The 21166-nt window shown below is 38.9% G+C and overlaps 1 protein-coding gene across 1 annotated transcript in view; it reads right to left on the bottom strand.

Annotated features, from left to right (window-relative positions):
• The window catches only part of LOC310718128 (uncharacterized protein), a 78371-nt gene that overhangs the window by 43879 nt on the left and 13326 nt on the right, over positions 1-21166 (bottom strand). The window contains exons 3-6 of the mRNA XM_083526700.1: positions 19920-19969; positions 19697-19796; positions 18742-18830; positions 15600-15714 (exon numbers count right to left, since the gene is read on the bottom strand). Coding sequence (XP_083382826.1) covers positions 15600-15714; positions 18742-18830; positions 19697-19796; positions 19920-19969 — 354 coding nt within the window. The remainder of the gene's footprint in view (positions 1-15599; positions 15715-18741; positions 18831-19696; positions 19797-19919; positions 19970-21166) is intronic.

Genomic DNA, 21166 nt, shown 5'->3' with positions numbered 1-21166 from the left:
TAAGCAACCAAACAACTGTATGAGTAACTGAGTTGTCTTTTAATTAGCTTGTTGGACAAAACGCAAAATCTTACACCTGGTTTGTTTTAAACCCCCTGGGTTAATTTTAAGTAAAATAAATACAATAAAAACAAGAATTCTGGTCATAACAACTCTGGTGAAACTCTGTTACTTATTAACAAACTTAAAACCATCCAAGAGGATCTAATTGTAGATACCTGACATGCAGCATAGTTTAATCCAAGTCTAAGAACAGAATGCTAACACTTTATGATGTGATAATACACTGCCTGACCAAAGAAAAAAGGTCACACTAATATTTCGTTGGACCGCCTATTGCTTTGAGCACTGCACAGGTTCACTATCACATTGTTTCAATAAGCTTTAGCAAAGTCAATATTTATTTCCGTCCAGAATCGCATTGATTTCTCACCAAAATCTTGTCTTAATGATGGGAGAGTTGAACCGCTGTGTAAAGTCTTTCTCCAGCACATTGCAAAGATTCTTAATGCTGTTAAGGTCTGCCCTCTGTGGTGGCCAACCAGGTTGTGAGCTTGGCCTTCAGACACTGATTAGCTTCCAAGGCTTGCCATTATTGAGCTTAAAATAATAGATAATTTTTATATATAAATATATACCCCATTAACAGCATTACCTTCTTTAGCATTGTAAGCTACAGGAGCTCGTCTTTTGGACCAGCCTTCGCTCCCCACGTGCATCAATGAGCTTTAGCTTCCCATGCCCTTGTTGCTGGTTCACCACTGTATAAATAATATATATATATATATATACACACACAGTGAGGAAAATAAGTATTTGAACACCCTGCTATTTTGCAAGTTCTCCCACTTAGAAATCATGGAGGGGTCTGAAATTGTCATCGTAGGTGCATGTCCACTGTGAGAGACAAAATCTAAAAAAAAAAAAATCCAGAAATCACAATGTATGATTTTTTAACTATTTATTTGTATGATACAGCTGCAAATAAGTATTTGAACACCTGAGAAAGTCAATGTTAATATTTGGTACAGTAGCCTTTGTTTGCAATTACAGAGGTCAAACGTTTACTGCAGTTTTTCACCAGGTTTGCACACACTGCAGGAGGGATTTTGGCCCACTCCAGTGCAGTCGCCCTGTCTCATGTGCAGAAAAACACCCCCAAAGCATGATGCTACCACCCCCATGCTTCATAGTAGGGATGGTGTTCTTGGGATGGTACTCATCATTCTTCTTCCTTCAAACACGTTTAGTGGAATTATGACCCAAAAGTTCTATTTTGGTCTCATCTGACCACATGACTTTCTCCCATGACTCCTCTGGATCATCAAAATGGTCATTGGCAAACTTAAGACGTGCCTGGAAATGTGCTGGTGTAAGCAGGGGAACCTTCCGTGCCATGCATGATTTCAAACCATGACGTCTTAGTGTATTACCAACAGTAACCTTGGAAACGGTGGTCCCAGCTCTTTTCAGGTCATTGACCAGCTCCTCCCGTGTAGTTCTGGCCTGATTTCTCACCTTCCTTAGGATCATTAAGACCCCACGAGGTGAGATCTTGCATGGAGCCCCAGTCCGAGGGAGATTGACAGTCATGTTTAGTTTCTTCCATTTTCTAATGATTGCTTCAACAGTGGACCTTTTTTCACCAAGCTGCTTGGCAATTTCCCCGTAGCCCTTTCCAGCCTTGTGGAGGTGTACAATTTTGTCTCTAGTGTCTTTGGACAGCTCTTTGGTCTTGGCCATGTTAGTAGTTGGATTCTTACTGATTGTATGGGGTGGACAGGTGTCTTTATGCAGCTAACGACCTCAAACAGGTGCATCTAATTTAGGATAATAAATGTAGTGGAGGTGGACATTTTAAAGGCAGACTAACAGGTTTTTGAGGGTCAGAATTCTGGCTGATAGACAGGTGTTCAAATACTTATTTGCAGCTGTATCATACAAATAAATAGTTTAAAAATTATACTTAGTGATTTCTGGATTTATTTTTTTAGATTATGTCTCTCACAGTCGACATGCACCTACGATGACAATTTCAGACCCCTCCATGATTTCTAAGTGGGAGAACTTGCAAAATAGCAGGGTGTTCAAATACTTATTTTCCTGTGTATATGTATATATATATATATATATATATATATATATATATATATATATATATATATATATATATATATATATATATATATATATATAGGGGGGGGGGGGAACTGATTTAAAAGAGGTGGTCTGAATTCTATTGAAACTCTACAAGTACAACTATCCCCATTGAAATACAGACATATCTTCAAAACTAACTTTTAACCCAGGACTTAATAAAGCCAACAGCTTGTAATTAAACGTCCTTGTTCCAATCCATCCCAGATGTAACAGTGTCCTGGTTGTTTTAGCTTGTTCGTTATTCCAGCCTCTCATCAATCCCCATTGATGACAGGTCCAGCGGTTGCACCTCCGTGAAGAGACAAAGAGAACATAATGAAGTTCTCCTGTACACTGAGCAGCCAGGTGGGCTCAGCCTCATAGAATGGGCAGTGAACCGTATATTAAATCAAGGTTCGTCATTCCCCTGTGTGCATGTGGTCATGCCAAGTCCACCATCTGCTGCATTCCTTAAAAACAGGTACACAAGCCGGGACCACGCCTTTCTCTGGCCCCAAGGCATGCCTTTCCAGAATCTGGAGCAACCATCAGACATTCATTCAGCCTTCAAAGAGGACGGGGACCTTTGAGGCCACCTGACACGCTTTATGCTAATTCCTGGACTTGGTCGTGTCAGCTGTCAGAGAGCGGCCAGACGGTTCAAAGAAACATGTTAAAACAAAGGGGTGAAGCTGAAGCACACAACTGTTCAGTCTGTTAGCAGAGGTATTTATGCTTGTGGGGGGTGTAAAGGGATCAGCTTACTGATAATAGAAGGGCACAAATATAAATCTCTGAAACTAAATTATAATTTATTACTGTTATAATCTGTAAATTGATTGGTCAGAAAGTGTTTAATTTCCTACAAGAGAGAGAAGCAAACAGTGTATTTTGATGAGTTAATGTTCACAAATTCACAAGGATGTGTATAGCAGCTACTTCACATATTACAACAATGATAATTAAAAAAAACCCAGATGTGCTCTGTTAAAAAGGCAATAAGAAGATATTTATTTAACTGCAGAAGGAATCTCCATTGTCTGACCTTTTTTTTTATAGCTGCCATAGGCAGAACAAGAGGACACAGAATTGAGTAGTTCATCTCATGAGTCTTCTGGTACGTGTCATTGGTTCTTTTGTCACATGACTCCCATATACGCTGTGCAGTTCTATATATATATGGATATATATTAATTATTGGCACTATAGTCAAAGTTGTGTATGTAGACGTGTTGGGGATTTTATAGAAAATTTAACATTTTATCTCATTTCTGATTAAATGAACCAAATGAACTAAATGCCAAAAAAAAAAAGATGAGTTCATTTCGATGAACGAGATACAAAAGAACCAAGTCACTAAAATGATCCGATATTCCCATCACTCGAGCCCAATAGATAGATTGACTATTATAGACAACAGACAGACAAAAAGCTGAACATATAAAATGATAGTATAACAAACAGACCAACTGACAGATAGATAGAACAGATGACAAATAGACATACAGACAAAAGGAACAACTGACAGACCCTGATAACGTGTACCAAATAAAAAAAAAGATTCATTTTATTATGACTGACAAACTTAGATTTTTTTTTTAAAAAGCTAATAAAATCAGTACTAAAAATCTGTTCTGTATGAAAAAGAAATGTAGCATTAAAGTATTTCCTAGCCTTTGTCATTGTGTGTATGTAGTGAATGCTACCCTCCCTGCTGCTTTGAGGGAAGAAAAGAGGCACAGGAAGATGAGTGACCTCTCAAGCTATGGAGCAAATTGGGTTTGATATACGCCCCTGACATTCTCTAAACTAATAACCGGCCCTGGACTGCCCAGTAATTACAGTGATCCATGTGTCAGCCACGGCCCACTAACAGCCGCACTGACTCAGATGCGCTCGGGCTCTTTTGCAACCTCTCTGTCTCGCATAAGGGATTCTGCACATGTTTAGAGCCAGCAATCCATCCAGATGGCCTGCACTCACTGGGGTCAGCGCCTTGTCACAGGAACGCACATCTACATCACAACACACGAACGAGGGTCTTTCTGTGGCTGCCTAGGTGTACACATACATCAAGCTTTCTTACCTCACCTAACCTCACCAAGCTCCTCACACTGGCCTTCTTTTTCATTTTCTACAGGAGTTAAAGCAACAGATGACTGTCGGTTCTAATTAAGCCTGACAAAGGCAGCACTCCTGCTGCGTTTCAATACAGCCCTGAATAGAAGATCACAAGCTCGATAAACTATGCTCAGTATTTGTTGCTTCCTCTCCATCAGATTTCAACCAGCACCAATGAGCTCTAACTGAAACAATGAAGCATCAGCTGACGGATCCCAAATTGTTCAATATGACCTCCGAAATCATCCTGCAGCAGTCAACATGGACAATCATTCGAAGGCTTTTAAACACCCCTCCTACAGCTAATTAATGGCATCCCTCTTAATACACAGCAGGCAGCAGCTTTGCGTTGGCAGGGTGTGAGACGAACAATGCGGAACGCTAATATGATGATATCCAGATGCAGAGAAGATGAGAGTCCCAGTTGCGTCCCTCGTACCAAATAAGGCCTCAGACACACGGCTGTATGAAACACATCCTCCCTCTGTACTCAAGGCCAGGCCGATAAACTCTCCTTGTTAAGGAGCTTACTTAAGATGACATTTCTCTCCTCTGATAAGTGCAAAAAAAATAAATAAATAAAAATTTATTTTATTTTAATTTATTGCTCTAAAATCTTTTTTTTTTTACATGAAGCAAAGGAAATGAGGGGGGGGAGACAGCCTGAAAAGCACAAAAAGCTTGAGCAAAGAAACGTTATATAAATATACAGTAAAATAAACAAGAGATATTATTTTTGGAAAATAAATCTGTTTGAGAATTATATATTATATGCACAGTTGACCCCTAAATCCTTAACAGCAAATAAGCAAGAATGGTGAAATTTTCCGCTTTTTCTCTCCATTGGTCTATTCTACTAAAGCTACATTTACCCTTACAGCAACTCATAGATGCAACGACTGTGCGAATGTCTAACACCATTACAAAGTTGAGAAAAGTTTAACATTTGCAAATATAAATCAACCTGTGGCAGCAAATACCAAAGAGAGTGAAGATGCAGACCACACATGATCTGTCTACCAATAGGAGTGAAGACAATAGAGTCACAATAGAGAATCAACAATAGATTTGTTGATATATAGACAATTGAATATAGAAATAGAATCTATTGTCTATAGACAATAGAATGAACATTCAACTACTAATAGGAGTTTAAGCAGTAAAGGGTACGTAATCCAACATTCAACTACCAATAAGAGTAGAGGCAGTAGAACATATGCAATACAACTTTTAACTACCAATAGGAGTGGCAGCCTTAATGGGTATGTGAACCTACATCCAATTCCAACAGTAATGCAGGCAGTAGAACACAGGTAATCCAACTACCAATAGGAGTAGAGGCAGTAAAGAGTACATATTGCTATATTGCTAAAAGTATTGGGTCACCTACTCATCAGTACAATATGTGATTTTTGAGCATTGCATTCCACATTTAGTCCCAATTTGCTCTTATAATTCCCTCCACTCCTCTGGGAAGATGTTCCACTAGATTTTAACGTGAGCTTTTGGAGATTTGTGTTCATTTAGCCACAAGGGTATTAGTAAAATCAGGTACTGATGTACTGTAGCGTGAGGAGACCTGGGGTGCAGTCAGTGTTCCAGTTTATTCCAAAGGTGTTCAGTAGGGATAAGATCAGTGCTCTATAGCAGGCCACTCAAGATCTTCCTCTGCAAAGCATGTAAACCATATCTTAAAGGAGCTCACTTTGTGCACAGGGGCACTGCAATGCTAAAACAGGTTTGGGTCTCCAAGTTCAAGTGAATGCTACATTTTATTTCAGCACATCTAAAGACGTCCTACACAATTGTGTACCTCCAGCTTTGTGGTTTGGAAAAGAACCACATGTGGCAGCAAAGGTCATTTTCCAATAAATTTCATATAGTGTATGTGATCCAACATTTAACTTTAAATAGAAATGAAGGCTGTAGAACATCTGCAATCCGCTATTCAAATACCAGTAGGAGTCGGGGAAGTAGAAGCTTAAGCGAACCAACATACAAGTCAATAAGGAATGAAGACAGTAGTAATCACATTATCCAACTACCAATAGGAGTGAAGACAGTTGAGTGAACGCATGATCAGTCTCCTGATTTGTTGTCACATGTGGAATATCAGTTGCACTGTCCACTTCTAAAGGCTACTGTGGCAACCAGTAGCTTCAATACCTAGTGGCAACTTCATTGTACAGCAAATGGTGACTTATGGTAATCCTGTGTGAATGTAGCATCATATGTGCTTCCTCTGAGTCTGGTGAAACCAGCCAGTCACCTCTTTTCACACTGCTGATCATTGCAAGACCGTGTAAAACACTCAGAGAAAAGAATTATCTGCCCCTTTTCCACATAAATGAGGTCACCAATACTCTTTATTGGCTAGTGTTAAAATGATTGAGAATTGCAGAGAATGAGAACCATCTTGATATGGATAAACAAATGTACCAAACAAGAACAACTTCCAACACTGCCATGAGTTTCATTTCAGAGCTGAATTTGTAGAAAATTCTTTTCATCACTTGGGCTTGGAATGACCCTATAAATAGTCACTGTGGGTGGTCTTCCGTCCAAGAATCCAGAGTAGGGTCCATCACTTCCAAAAGGACTGCATGTTGTTTGGTTGTTTGTCTGTTTTTCAACAGACTAGATACCACAGTCATGCTTTCAGGAACCTGAAGGCCCAGTTTCAACACTCATTTTTAACATGCCCTTGCCATTTCCCCTTGAGAAGTCCCATGGGCAAGTTCATTTTTAAAATCTTTTCCTGGGTGGTGACAAGGGCAGGCTAAAGAAAATTCTGGAATGGAGGACATGGTTCAATAGGTCAAATAAAGTTAGTTTGAAGTAAAATTGCCAGGAACAGACACATATTTTACACACCATATTAAATAGCTTTTGGTTATTTGTGTTTTGAGTGCTCCTTTACATTTTGCAAAAACAGCACCGTTCTCAGTTGGCTGCAGTAGCAAAATCGTCCAGACCTTAGATGTCACTATGGGCATGAAAAATCCAGTATACAAAATCCAAGATTATAACGATGAAGGCAGTAGAGCTTTCATTTCGAACTCATAAAAGCCAGTCAAATAAAGTTATTCATTTATAAATATTTTTATTTGCTCATAATGTGTGTAGAAGCCTATAGAAATCCTGCAAGGACACATTTCTTAGAGTTCATTTATTCTTGAATCCTTTTGGTTCCATAATTATTTGACCCAGTTGTTCAAGTATATATGAATTTGGCCGGGCTGCACTGTTTACAGTACACATCTAAGTTAAACATTTGCTTATCGAAAAAGCTTTTTTTTTGTTCGCTTTTCTGGTTTAACCTTGAAAACGGAACAAAGAAACAGCCGCTGCAAAGAATTATTCAAATCGACAAGCAAAGCTTTCTATCCATCAGTCACTGTTCATAGACTAATAGAAAGAAGACATGAATGGCATTTAGCAGATGCCCTTATCCAGAGGGACTTACATTTATCTCATTCTAATAACTGAGCAGCTGTGGGGTTAAGGGCCTTGCTCAGGGGCCCAAGAGTGGTAGCTTGGTGTGGCTATGATTTTTAACTCATAACCTTCAGATCCAAAGTCCACTGCTTTACCACTAAGCTACCACCTCCATTTAGAAAACCCATTTCCACCCTTTTAACTTTTTTTCTTGAGCACTTTTCATCAAGAGCACCTGCTCGAGGAACATGCGTTTTGTAATTATGCACCAAATAATTTTTTCATTGTCTTTGAATGAATGAATTGTTTTTTTTTATATTCACATTATATTGTTTAGTTGTATTGAAGTCTTTACTGTCCTTTACTTTACTGTGCTTGAGACTGAGACTATTCTGTCTGTTTATGAACATGTATATCAAAATCCTATTTATACTCAATATTCAATTTGTAACCCTAGTTTTGAGTGAATTCTTCTCTAAAAGCTTCTTGTGTTTATATTTGTGTGAGGTAAATAGCGCTATGCTTAACAGCCTTGTATTTAAAAAAAACATGCAATTCGGTCTAAACACACCTGCAATCATGGACAATAAATAGCCAGAATTGTCGCCGCACATCTGAAAGAAAAAAAAAAAACCCACAAACAGCAATTGTCGGCTTTCGCATCTTGACGAGATTACAAATTCAATTAAAGAAAATGACTAAATTGGAAACAATTTCCAGGCTGGAAAGGGAAGTGTTTTCTTCCCCTCTCACACCCATAATCACCCACCAGCACAGCTGAATGAGGAGGATATACACCTGGAAGTGTTTTACCGCAAAATGAACGACAAAAATTGCTTCACCACTTTCATCCCTGCACATAGCAGTTTCTAATAAAATAAAAAAAAAAGGGGGATGTTGGTGAGAATAAGCTTCACGACTCTATGGAAAGAGGCCATTAGGATTCAGGGATTCAGTAATCTGCATTGGATCTAGTGCTACTCTCGGTAATTCTCCTTGTAGCAATGTTTATGATAGCATGTTGAACATGCAGCAGATGGAACCCGTAATTACTTCAATTACGCAGGAGATTGTGAAAACTCTGCTTAACAGCCATTCAACCTGTTCAGCATTAATAGGGAAACAAATGATTGTGAAATTGCATCGAGGTAGAGCACGGCGTAAAGAAATTTCGGTGTGAGGGCTTGTACAGCATGCCTAATGAAAATCACAAAAAACATTTAGTGCTTTAGTTTGTTCGTCTCTCTTTTTCTCACAGATCAGGGTCCAAACCTTCAGCTTTCTCTACTGATGCCACCAGAGACACTAAAAAGAATGTAGACGTCTGACTATAAGATTTGTATGTGCTTTCTGAACATCACTTTCCACATTTAGTCCCCATTAGCTTTTATATTAATAGCCTCCACTCTTCTGGGAAAATGTTCCACTAGATTTTGGAGATTGTGGACCCCTGGAGTAGAAGATCCCCAGGATCTTCCACTCAAACCCATGTAACGCATATCTTCATAGAGCTGGTTTTGTGCATATAGGCACAAAGCCTATTTCATTTCCACTAGGAGGCATGTGGGTCTCCTAGTTGAAATGAAGGAAAATTTCATGCTACCAGTACAATTATGTGCCTCCAACCTTGTGGTAACAGTTTGCAGAAGAACCACATGGAAAATTCAGGTGTCCTGATACTTTTGTCAATATAGAAAATGCACTGCGTTTTGGTGGTTTCTTATCAAAGTGTATCAGACATACTAGTTCATTTTCTTATTAGCAAATACTTAAGCAGCGAGAAGTGCTCCTGAATTCCGTAAAAGAAAGACGTCCCCCGTTATGCTGACCAACGCGTAAACAACACTGATTAGTAGAAATCAGCTCAACGTGAGCAACATGGCACCTCAAAACCCTCACACACACATACATGCAGATCGTACACACTTCCCAAAGAAATGCATAAACAAACAATGTTTGGCTACAGCTAACAGTTTCCATGTGAACACGATGCACCTGAAGGTGAATTTCAAAAGCCTCTCGCTTCTCTTTCATTTACAAACCGCTCTCTCCACGTCTCTACGGTCCCACCGGGAAGGGAATGGAACGCTAGACAATAAAAAGAAGTGTGAGAGCGAGGACATGAAGAACATCTCCGCTGACAAGGTGCTCCTCCAATATGAAAAAAAAAGAAAAAAAAGAGAGAATCCTCTTGAGCCACACCATTCTTTCATAGTGACAGGTATACAGAATATCCTCCCCTGAAGCACATAAATGACAGAGCATGTAATAACACCATGGCTGTTATTTAACAGGACTTTCTATCATTGTGGCATGTTATTATCTGAGGAGAGAGCGCGAGGGGAGAGCGAGAAAGATAGACGTAGCGCTTTGGTGCATGTTGGACAAAAGAAAGACGCTGGAGAGGACAGATAGCAGATGATGAACGGGTTCTAGATCATTCAGAGGGAAAAAATCTCCGTCGGTCAGCTAGGAGGTAGGAGATCCATCTGTAGTGGTGGTAGCGGGGTTGTGGTGATGAGGTTCTGTTCTTGGATGAAAGATTTGTAGATTATAGATGCTCGCTGTATCGGGAACGGAACCAGCTGCTGGGAGTGCGTTTGGGCAATTCAGAAGTGGGACACACTATGCTTAATTAGTTAGCAACATTATTTGATGTTTAAAACATGACCCTTTTTTATAGTGTATTCCTGAGAGTAATCAAGGAAACATCTCATTAGGTTAGATTTTTCAATAAATTACATGCTGTAGTGAGGATTTAATTTACATTTATTTATCAAACCTGATAAGGAAAAAAAGGTGCGTCTAACTTACAAAGGAAGTCTACATAAAGTCTTTCCTGAATGAGAAACAATATCATTGCTCCATTTATTTGCTCCAACTGTGACATGAAATATATTAAATGTGTGTAACTATAATTATTATTTGTTATGTGCATAGAGATCATGGTGTTTAATTTCTTAACTAGAGCTAAAGAGTCTTCTCTCAGGGAGCTCTCACTCTGGCAGTTTCAAAGCAAACTTCTCATTTAAACATTTGGGATTATGAAAGCCCTCACATGGACCCGAAGATGCATCACTGTACTAAACCCGAGAGTGCGTGTAAAAGGTTGCTTGATTTGGTTGCAATGGAACTGGGCTCTAGTTCCCGTGAGTGTGAATGGTCGTGCCTTTGTTTAGGAAGTAATGCAACCTTTGCATGTACTGTGAATTCCTTGTAAACGGAACAAAAAGTGTTTGACAGAAAGAACACTTGATGGATTATGCCATGGGATGCACATAGACATAGGTATCATTCAATCTGCTGCACATACGAAGTGGTATCAAAAAGTTTCAAGACTAAGTGCCACAGATCCGGTCGCTTTCGATTAATGTCCTCTGTCAGACGCCTTAAAATCTAGCTCACCATTGACAGTCTGGTCCCTGGGTACACCCAAAGTTCGTCACCGATAATGATCCTTGACTTGAAGGACGAGCCAACCATGGCACGCTGGTGGAGATTTTGGCAGACCTTCACACCGTGTTCCTTCTGCTCCTGGCTTAGCAGCCTGGTGACAAATGGCGCATGTTTAGATCACATGTGAGGATCCCCTGGACTTTTCCGTATCACACACAGACAATGGCAGCAATGTTGTGGATTGTTTTTCACTGATCATCGTGCACATGTTGCTGAATAATTTCTACAGTTTAAGGTCTTCCTGATCTCTCGTCGTCTTTCACTGATGTTTTTCCGCTGTTGAAGAGTGGAACTCAAAACACCTCTAACTACTAATTGCAGAATTGCTGTAAGCTTACTGAATCATGTCAAACATCTTTGTGGCAGACGATGTCTTTTTCACACACTGATTTATGAAAAGCGGTGCTCCCTGTGACTGTGCGTGCAGCCTTGTGCTGCCATCTGTTGGCGTGTTACAAAACTGGTCTTAAAACTTTTTTTATACCACCTCGTAATAGCACACAAAATATTTAAAAAGAAAAATTAAGTAATCCGGTGAGTCTAACTGTTTTCCGTGTGCGTTTCTGAGGATGTAAGACGTAAATGTGGGTTTGAAAGAATCAACCATCTCCCAGGGTAAGAGGTGGGTATACATATGCAATGGGTGAACACCTACCTCTTTCTGAAACACTTAACTAGCACTTATTTTCTCTGTTTGTTTTATGTCTTTATAATAAAAAATAAATAAATTTTAAAAAAAATGCCATAATTCCACCCAACAAATTTTTGGTTAATGCTATCTTAAGTTTGCAACCAAGTGAACCAATGTTGATTTATTCATTGATCGGAGGCATCTCTTAAATGCCGTAAATCTAAATGTAATGTAAATATCAAATGAAACACTCACACTCAGATTCTGACTGCAGCACATATGTAAACCACCTTATTCACCATTTTCCAGTGCTGCTCGATGGCATGTTAACCAGTGCTATTAAACTGAAAGTTGAATCTTTGGAAGCTAATAAGAGAGCTGGATGGAATAAAGGACTGAAGCAAGGGATAGATTTTAATTACACCAATAAAAGCAGGTTAACGAACAGCATTGTGGGTAGTGTAGGAAAAACAAAAACAGGCCAGCGTGTCAATGGAAAAACTAGCCACATATGTTATATTGCCAAAAGAAAGTACTTTTTTCTTTTTTTTTTTTTATCTAGCTGTTTACACACCATCGACTTGAAATTGGCCCATTGCACAGCCATATAGCGTTCTGGAATATGTCCTAGAAGACTTCTTTTTTTCTTAATCTTTAAGATGGCGAAGTCTGCAGGAGTCAATCTGGCGAGTAGGGTGAGTGGCGGAAGTGTGATCATGCTGTTTCCGACGAGAAACTCATGTGTGAGGAGAGCTCGGTGACAGAGTGCACACATGGTCAGAATAGCAGACGTGGCAACGCACGTGGTCAGAATAGCACTGGTTGCACACAGGATGAGGTCTTTTGGCACACTGACTTATGAAGTTCGGTGCTCCATGTTACTGCGCATGCAGCCTTGAGCTTTTATCTGTTGCCGCGTTTGTGTCTGTGGGCAAAACTAGTCTTAAAACTTTTTGATGCCACCTCATAAATGTAGGTCATGTGTAGTCAGGGTGGATCGTTCCCTTTTTTATACTGGTTGGAATCGTTAAATCTCATTATATAAACAGTGATAAAAGGTCTATCGAGGGATATCACAATGACAATGCTGACAATAGACTTTATAATCAGCTCAGCTCAGTACCAGATTGTAGTACCTGGGAAAATAAATCTAAAGGGCCAAAAAGTATTGAAACACCACACAAGATCTTGTTGTTGTTCACTTGTTTTGCGATGTGTGAGCTGTTTGTTCAAGTTGAATCCAAACCCAAATAAGTTGACTACCAGCATTGTGAGGTTGATTTCTATTTCAGGTCTATACAGTGGTGCAGAAAGGCGTGTTGTGTCTGCTAATAAAACAAGATGACTTGGAGTCAAATTGAGAACAAAGGAATTTCCAAACAGGCAGCTTTGACAGAAAGGCTGCACCCCGAACCGCTAATCAGTGTCAAGCGTTTGCAAAGATTTCACATGCAGCAGATTATCTAATCAATCCGCAGCTCGGGAGGAATTCATTTGTGTGAAAGCAAACCTGTAATGATATCGTCCTTCACCAAACCCACACATGCACAGAATCGAAGTGCAGATGGTGTGAAGTATGACGTGCGAAAAAGCCCTTGCTCAACCTCAAACACATGCTCAACGTCTGCAGCTCCTGATGTTTTTTTGTGTGCTTTGCTAAACGATTTGATGTTCATTTGAAGATGGACTGAATTAGTCAAAAAGCCACATCACCATAGCGACCATAGCAAAATGGTGGAGCCAATCACATAATAGACGGGATCTTATCGAAGCAAATGTAATGCATATATATATATATATATATATATATATATATATATATATATATATATATATATATATATATATATTATATATATATTCCGGCATGATCCTGTGCACAAAGAGAGCGCCATGAACATTTGTTTTACATGGGTTCTGTGAGATCTCGAGTGTATTAAGAGCTCTGATCTCAACCCTACCTAACACCTTTGGGATAAATTTGGAATGCTGACTGCACCCCAAGACTCCTCACCCTACATAAGTACCTGACTAATGTCTTTGTGGCTGAATAAGCACAAATCTCAATAACTACACTTTACAATCTAATGGAACATCTTTCCAGAAGGTTTGGGGGTAATTACAACAGCAAATTGGGACTACATGGAAGCCTGCAGCCATAGTGGCTTTGTGTAGGTGAAAACACCTTACCGACATTGCTTGCTTGCAAATTCAAGGCAGCTTGTTAAAGACTAGATTTGCTGTTCTGCTGTCTGTCTATATATTCATCTGCCAATTTATTTATTCCTCTGTCCATCCATCCATCCATCCATCCATCCATCCATCCATCTATCCATCCATCCATCCATCCAATATATATCCATCTATTTACAGTATTTCACATAAGTGAGTATACCACTTTATATTTCAGCAACCATTTTTGTATATTTTTTCAAGCTACAATAGTATGGAAATTAAACGATAATTAGAGTGTCAATGTGCAGTTTGTATAGTTGTATTACTGTCCTCTGAAAATAACTCAACATACAGCTATTAATGTCAAAATAGCTGGCAGTAAAAGTGATTACAGCTGTACATCATGTAAATATGCAAAGCCACATGTCCTATTTATCGGGGGGGGTTTTTTCTCTGTTTAAAAGGATCATACAAATTTGTGTATCTTGTATTAAAGCAGTTAAAATTTTGTGCTTTGAATACAATTCTTTCATACTGACCACTGGATGTTCAACATGGCACCTCATGGCAAAGACTCTATGAAGAGAGACATACTGATGTTTTTTTCCAAGACAGGTTCCACTCCGAACAAGTCTCGCAGGGATCGATCAAAGAAGTTGAGTTGCCGTGCTACACGTCAGGTGCAAAACTGGCTTAAAAAAACAGAGACATGAATGCTGCAACATTGCTTTAGAGGTTGCAGAAGCGGAAGGCCTTCGTCCCAGAAGAAAGTCTCTTCTGAAGCTAGCCCACAAGAAAGCCCACAAATAGTTTGCTGAAGAAAACCTGTCCAAAAGCACAAATTAATGAAACCATGTCCTGTGGTCTGATGAGACCAAGATAAATTGTTTGTTTTGCAAGTTTCCAAACCAGGATGCTCTCAATGGTCTCTTTGTAGAACATGGTTATGATGCGGGGAGGGAGATGGGCTTTCCTCAGCCTTCTCAGGAAGTAGAGATGCTGCTGGCCTTTTTTGGTGATCGAGCTGGTGTTGAGTGACAAGGTGAAGTTCTCTGCCAGATGAACACCAAGGAATTTGGTGCTCCTGAAGATCTCTACGGAGGATCCATCGATGATCAGTGAAGATTGGCCACTCTGTGCTCTCCTGAAGTCAACAACCATCTCTTTGGTTTTGTCAATGTTTAGAGACAGGTGGTTGGCTCCACACCGGCGAACTTTACGATGTGATTTGAGCTGTGGTTTGCTATCCAGTCGTGAGTCAGCACAGTAAACAGCATTGGGCTGAGCACACAGCCCTGAGGGGCTCCAGTGCTCAGTGTAATGGAGCTGGAGATGCTGTTCCCGATCCGGACTGACTGAGGTCTCCCAGTCAGGAAGTCTAGGATCCAGTTGCTGAGAGAAGGGCTCAGGCCCAGTAGGCTCAGCTTCTCAATTGGGTGCTGAGGAAAGATTGTGTTGAATGCTGAACTGATATCTATGAACAGCACTCTTCCGTATGAGTCCTCTAGAATATATCCAAGTTTCATTTCTATAGTATTGTCCCTTGAGAAGATATACTAAAATGGTTTCTAAAATTTTTTGTGAGATAATGTATAGTGTATGGTGTACACCAATGTGTGCGATTCCTAACATACTTTACCTTATTTTTTCTGTGCAGCTTCTGTGTCACATCCTCGCACCTTTCTATAAGCTGTGTGAGCTCTGTCCGAGTGATCAGCACATCCGCAGCAGGATCCTCTGAGCACAGCAGCGATCTGGGCGCAAACAAATTTTTCATTAGTTCTTTAATTACCTGTAATAAAGATATATTACAGATGGTTAATGCAACATAATACCATTAACCCTAGAGTGTGTTCATGATGACAGACGCTGCTCTGCAGGGACAGTGAGAAATTCATTTCAGCCCGTTCATAAGGAACAATCAAACGCCTCGACATCATGCGAGACATGTCAAAATGACAGCTTTGACGATTAATCTGATGTCGTCCTCGAGTAATTTTTATAGAGGCGCGTTCATTTCTCGCCGTGTTTCTGCTGATCGTCGAGCCGTCAGCAGGGAGAGGCGATGCAGCTGTGCTTTGGCGGCGTGTAACAAAATGAAATTATGTTAGAGCAAAGTGCCGTAATCCTGGCCTTTATTGGATCAGTCCCCAATAACAGGTACTTAGAGGCAGCAGGCTGAGCTGATTAACTACACTGCATCACTTCAGCCAAGATCTAGAGCCCCTACCTGACTCATGCTGCCCTATCTGCTTTTGCTGATCTGAGAACAGGGGAATGTTTTGCTAATATCTGGGTAGCCGGTTTGAGATCAGAAAGCTGTGTGAAACAGAGAATGATTGGTCATCAGAGGTGGCAAAAGTACGCACATCCTTTACTCAAATATAAGAACAGATACTCATGTTTTAAAAGACTGGTAAAAGTGAAAGTACTGACCACACTTTTTTACTCAAGTTAAAGTAAAGAAGTTTGGGTTCTGACATGTACTTAAGTAAAAAGTTGTCATTACTACTAGCTGTTTTAGTGTCACGCTGGTAATTATATATTAATACAAAAGATTTTCAAATGTTGTCCTTTAATGTAAGCAAAACTGGGACTTGTGAGTTCATAAAATAAAAGAACAAATTTAAAGGGGAAAAAAAAGATTTGTCAGCATGCCTGAACTATCCTAGGACCAGGTACAATACTTGTGGAGGCTTAGTGGTTAAGGTGCTGGTGCTGATCAGAAGGTTGGGGGTTTAAGCCCTGGTATCGCCAGGCTGCCACTCTTGGGCCCTTGAGCAACCTTAACCCTCTGTGCCCCAGGGGCATCGTATCATGGCTGACCCTGTGCTCTGACCCCAGCTTTCCGAGCAAGCTGGGATATGTGAAGAACAAATTTCACTGTGCTGTAATGTATATGTGACAGATAAAGACTATTCTATTCTAAAAAAGAGAAAATAAGACCAGTTTCTACAAACATATAATTTGTTCTTCTTTTTAGAAAAATTTTTATTGCTGAAATTGAATACAGGAATATCGGTGAAAACTAAAACCATTTAATGCATTTAATTGCCGTATTACCTCAAAATACAAATACAGTTGCGTTAAAAATGTCCCTCTGCAGTGGCCGCGTAGAGTAGGTAATGAAAAATATTCGTTTAATGAAACTCAATTATTTTCACTCATGCATTTATGTATTAAATCTCGCACAATATCGCGATGTGGTTTCCTTGTCTTCTGGAAAAGCTGCTTAAAATTTTCCACGCACTAAATCCGTGTATGTTTTGCCAGCTTTAAAAACGTGCTCCACTACCTCTCTCTCTATCTCTCCGCTCTACACGGCCACTACAAGGGGGATTTTTGGATCGTACTGTATATAAATTAAAATATAAAAATACATTTCAAATTACTTTAAAATCGGTAACCGCACTGTACGGGGTTTCTTTATGTTTTAGTTTTAATTTGATCCCAAACTGTGGAAACTTTCTGCCGTTTTCTTTGGCCTGAATCTTCTCCTCGCCCCTCGCCATTTTCTTCCCGTTCCTCCATTTTTTATCCTGCAGTGTTTCTATGTTACACAGGTGGTGTGTCAGTAATAATGGTCCGTGGGGAAACACAGTGCTCTGTGATTAGTTAAATGAACTAAACGAAGCATCAAGGCAAACTGCAATCAAATTCCTTGAGTTACTGGTCGAATCGTTACAGCCCTACACAGAACGGTTAAAAAAAACACCTTTTTGATAAAAGGATTGAAGAGAATTACGAGACAGGTTAAAGCTTAAAGGATTGTAGGAAGGGTAACAAACACTTTTTACAAATGTGTTGAAAAGAAAAGCATTTCGGAATGCACAACATGCCAAACCTTGGGGGGGATGAGCTACAATGGCAGAAGGCCACATCAGGTTCCACAACAGGAATGTGAGGTTACAGTGGGGTCAAGAAATTGTTTTTCCAATTCAGGGAATTGTTTTTCCAACTGGTTACCAAAATGCCCAATATTGAGTAAACACTGATTCGTCTTTTATTTGTTATAAAAATAAATAAATATTATATATATATATATATATATATATATATATATATATATATATATATATATATATATATATATATATATATTACACACACAGTATATATTATATATATACACACATACATACACACACACACACAGTATATATTTTATATATATATATATATATATATATATATATATATATATATATATATATATATATATATATATATATATATATATATATATATAATTCTTGTGATACAGTTAATAAACAACATGCTAAACATGATCTGTGTTGCTTTTATACAGCACCTACAAGGTAAGAGATGAAGTAAAGTCAATGAAATAGAAACAGATGCTGCATGCTTGTTGCCACACACAACCAATGTGCAAGTTCCAATACATGTCCTGATCATCATTCAGCCTTTTTTTGTCTCATCAGTTTCGATATGGATTAAGTGTAACACGGTGTCTCAAATTTCAATTTTGTTCATGCAGACAAATCATAAACGGACTCATAATCTTCATACCTCCCACTAATGTTTGGTCCTGTTTCGAGAAGGTCACACATTTCTAATGGAAACGCACAAACACTCCTCCGTGTTAGCAAGCTTTACTCTTTCAAGTTTTCAACCTTTCAAGTTGAACTGAAAAGTCGCTTGAAATTTTATTCATGTCTATGTCAAACAGCTCTGCTGCTATGGAAACCTGACCGGAGGACGAACAAACGCCATTTGCAGTCAGGTCACTGTATTGTAGCCTCGCCACTCTATAAGCATACCTTAATCTTTGCGTTAGAGGATCAAGGGCTCTCTCCACATCCTGACTGCGACAGACCTGTGAGCTCAAGCCCTCAGACAGCAAAATCACCTGCAAAGCAATCAGGATGCATGCAGAATGCATCAAGATAGATACTGAGAAAAGTGAAAATAATGACAGCGTGATTACTCAAGTGCTTATCAGCTTACAGCTGAAGGTATTACAGCAAGACAAAATATTTGGAGAATCTACACCTGATAGACTTGACTAGGTGTGACATTTCTTTGAAATCTGCATTGGAATTTGAGATATACTGTATATATAATAATGTATATGTATTTTTTTATTTTTTTACATTTAATCATTAAACCTGTACATAATATTAAAACAAGTGTACGGACTCCATTCATGAACCTATACAGCTTCACCTTCATGAACAACAACAAGGCTTCCTCAGTGAAAAAGTGTCAGGTTAGACCACTGAAGGAAGAATAAATTACTAATGCTACCTTATGTAGTAATATGACATACACTGTGCATTTAAAATGTGACTGTATGTGCATGTGAAGATTTTTTTTTATCGTAAAACTGATTCTGAGATTTCTGCTAGTGGCAAATGTGGAGGCTATAAGAGGAGCTATAGCCGTCTTTACAAGCTGTGTTTATTCTTGTTTCTCTAGTAGGACCATCAGGTACATTAAATTTGTATCGCACTTATACGTATATAAGTATAGCAAGTTTAACAATTGTACATTGTCCCAAAGCAGAATTACAGAAATAAATAGATTATTCATATATATTTAAAATTTGTTTCTAAGGACATCTTTGGTCCCTTACATATAGGTCTATATAACATAGAGAAAAGATTTAAATGCTACATTAATGGGACTTGCCTTCATTTTAATGTTCAGTGAAGCTACAAACAAAATCAATAGAATTAATGTACTATGTATTCCGTGATGGAAACCCATTTCTACCTGTCTTTCCAGCTGCATGACCTGAGCCTTGAGCAGGTTGACTCTCCTCTCATCAAACTTTTCCTCCTTGGCCTCCTCTAGGAGCTGCACATACTGACACCTGAACACAGAGGCAGATGGTGGTGCCATGCAGGAAAAATCTTGAACGACTGTTCTCAGAGGAGCCCTTTCGAAAGTAAACTGACATGCTTTGAGAAAGCGAATACAAAGCTCCATATGTTACCTCAGCTCTTCATACTGCGTCTTCAGCTTGGCATTTTCCTTTTCGAGCTTCTGTTGTGAAGTTTCAATACACAGAAATATAAAAGAGGCCAAGACCAATAAAAAAAAAAAAAAAGTTACATCTGTGAAAAGTACCAAACATGACTAAGACACATTATATATATATATAATTATATCACAATTCTAAATAAATATATTAATTGAGACACAATCCATTTACACAAAACAAGAGTTACACTATTGGGACAACAAACTTTTCCATCCATATGTGGTTCTTCCACAAACCTTTACCACCATGAAGACCCAAACCTGTTCCAGCATGACAATGCCCCTGTGCATTAAGCAATCTCAATGATGGTTTACATGGGTTCGAGTGGCTTGCTATGGACCTCAACCATATTGAACAACTTTTGGATGAATGTGAGCGCTGACTGCACCCCAAACCTCCTCACCCTACATCAGTGACTTGACTTAATGAACACAAATCTTCACAAGCAGAAGCCAAAATCTAGTGGAACATCTTCCCAGAAGACTGGAGGTTATTTTAACAGCTAAAAGGGACTGGATTTTGAATTGGACGTTCAAAAAACACATTACGAATCTTATAGTCAGGTGGCCACAAACTTTGTCTATGTAGTGCAGGTTCCCATGTCGTTTTATAATCTGTTAATAATCTTTCTAATTACTGAATGGTCAGAAAGGGTGTCATTTCCTAAAATAAATAGAAATGCTCCATATGAACCTGCTTTTCAAATCTGTTATTGAGCTAAGTTTTCCAACACAGGAAAATGTCTTCAGGATGATTTCTTCCTAATATGACAAGCTGCATGTATATTATATATATATTTTTTTTTTTTACTCTCGCTCGGTCAACAGAGAGAGATGAAAGACACGCTCTACAACACTGACTATAATTATAAACGGTATGACATGTTGTTCGTTAATAACAAAATATATTTTATGTTGAAAATACTATGGTCACAGTTACAATCTTTTTCTTAACAGAAATAGTTTTTTACATTAATGGAAACAACATGGCAGTCAATGCACATATAAATTAGTGGCGATAACGAATAGTCAAAGAATCAATACCTCGATAGGAGGAACCTGATTCACCTACAAATCTCTTTCTTTAAACAAGTGGTTGGCTACATGGCATCTGTCTGTACATAGTTCTTTTGAATGGTGATCTTTGATATGTTTCAGAAATGAAACAAAATTTGAATAAAAATGTTTAACACATAAGTC

This window comes from Silurus aristotelis, assembly GCF_946808225.1.
Source record: "Silurus aristotelis genome assembly, chromosome: 23".
Taxonomy (NCBI): Eukaryota; Metazoa; Chordata; class Actinopteri; order Siluriformes; family Siluridae; genus Silurus; species Silurus aristotelis.
The sequence above is the reverse complement of the archived record's forward strand: the minus strand, read 5'-3'. Positions and strand labels throughout refer to the sequence as shown.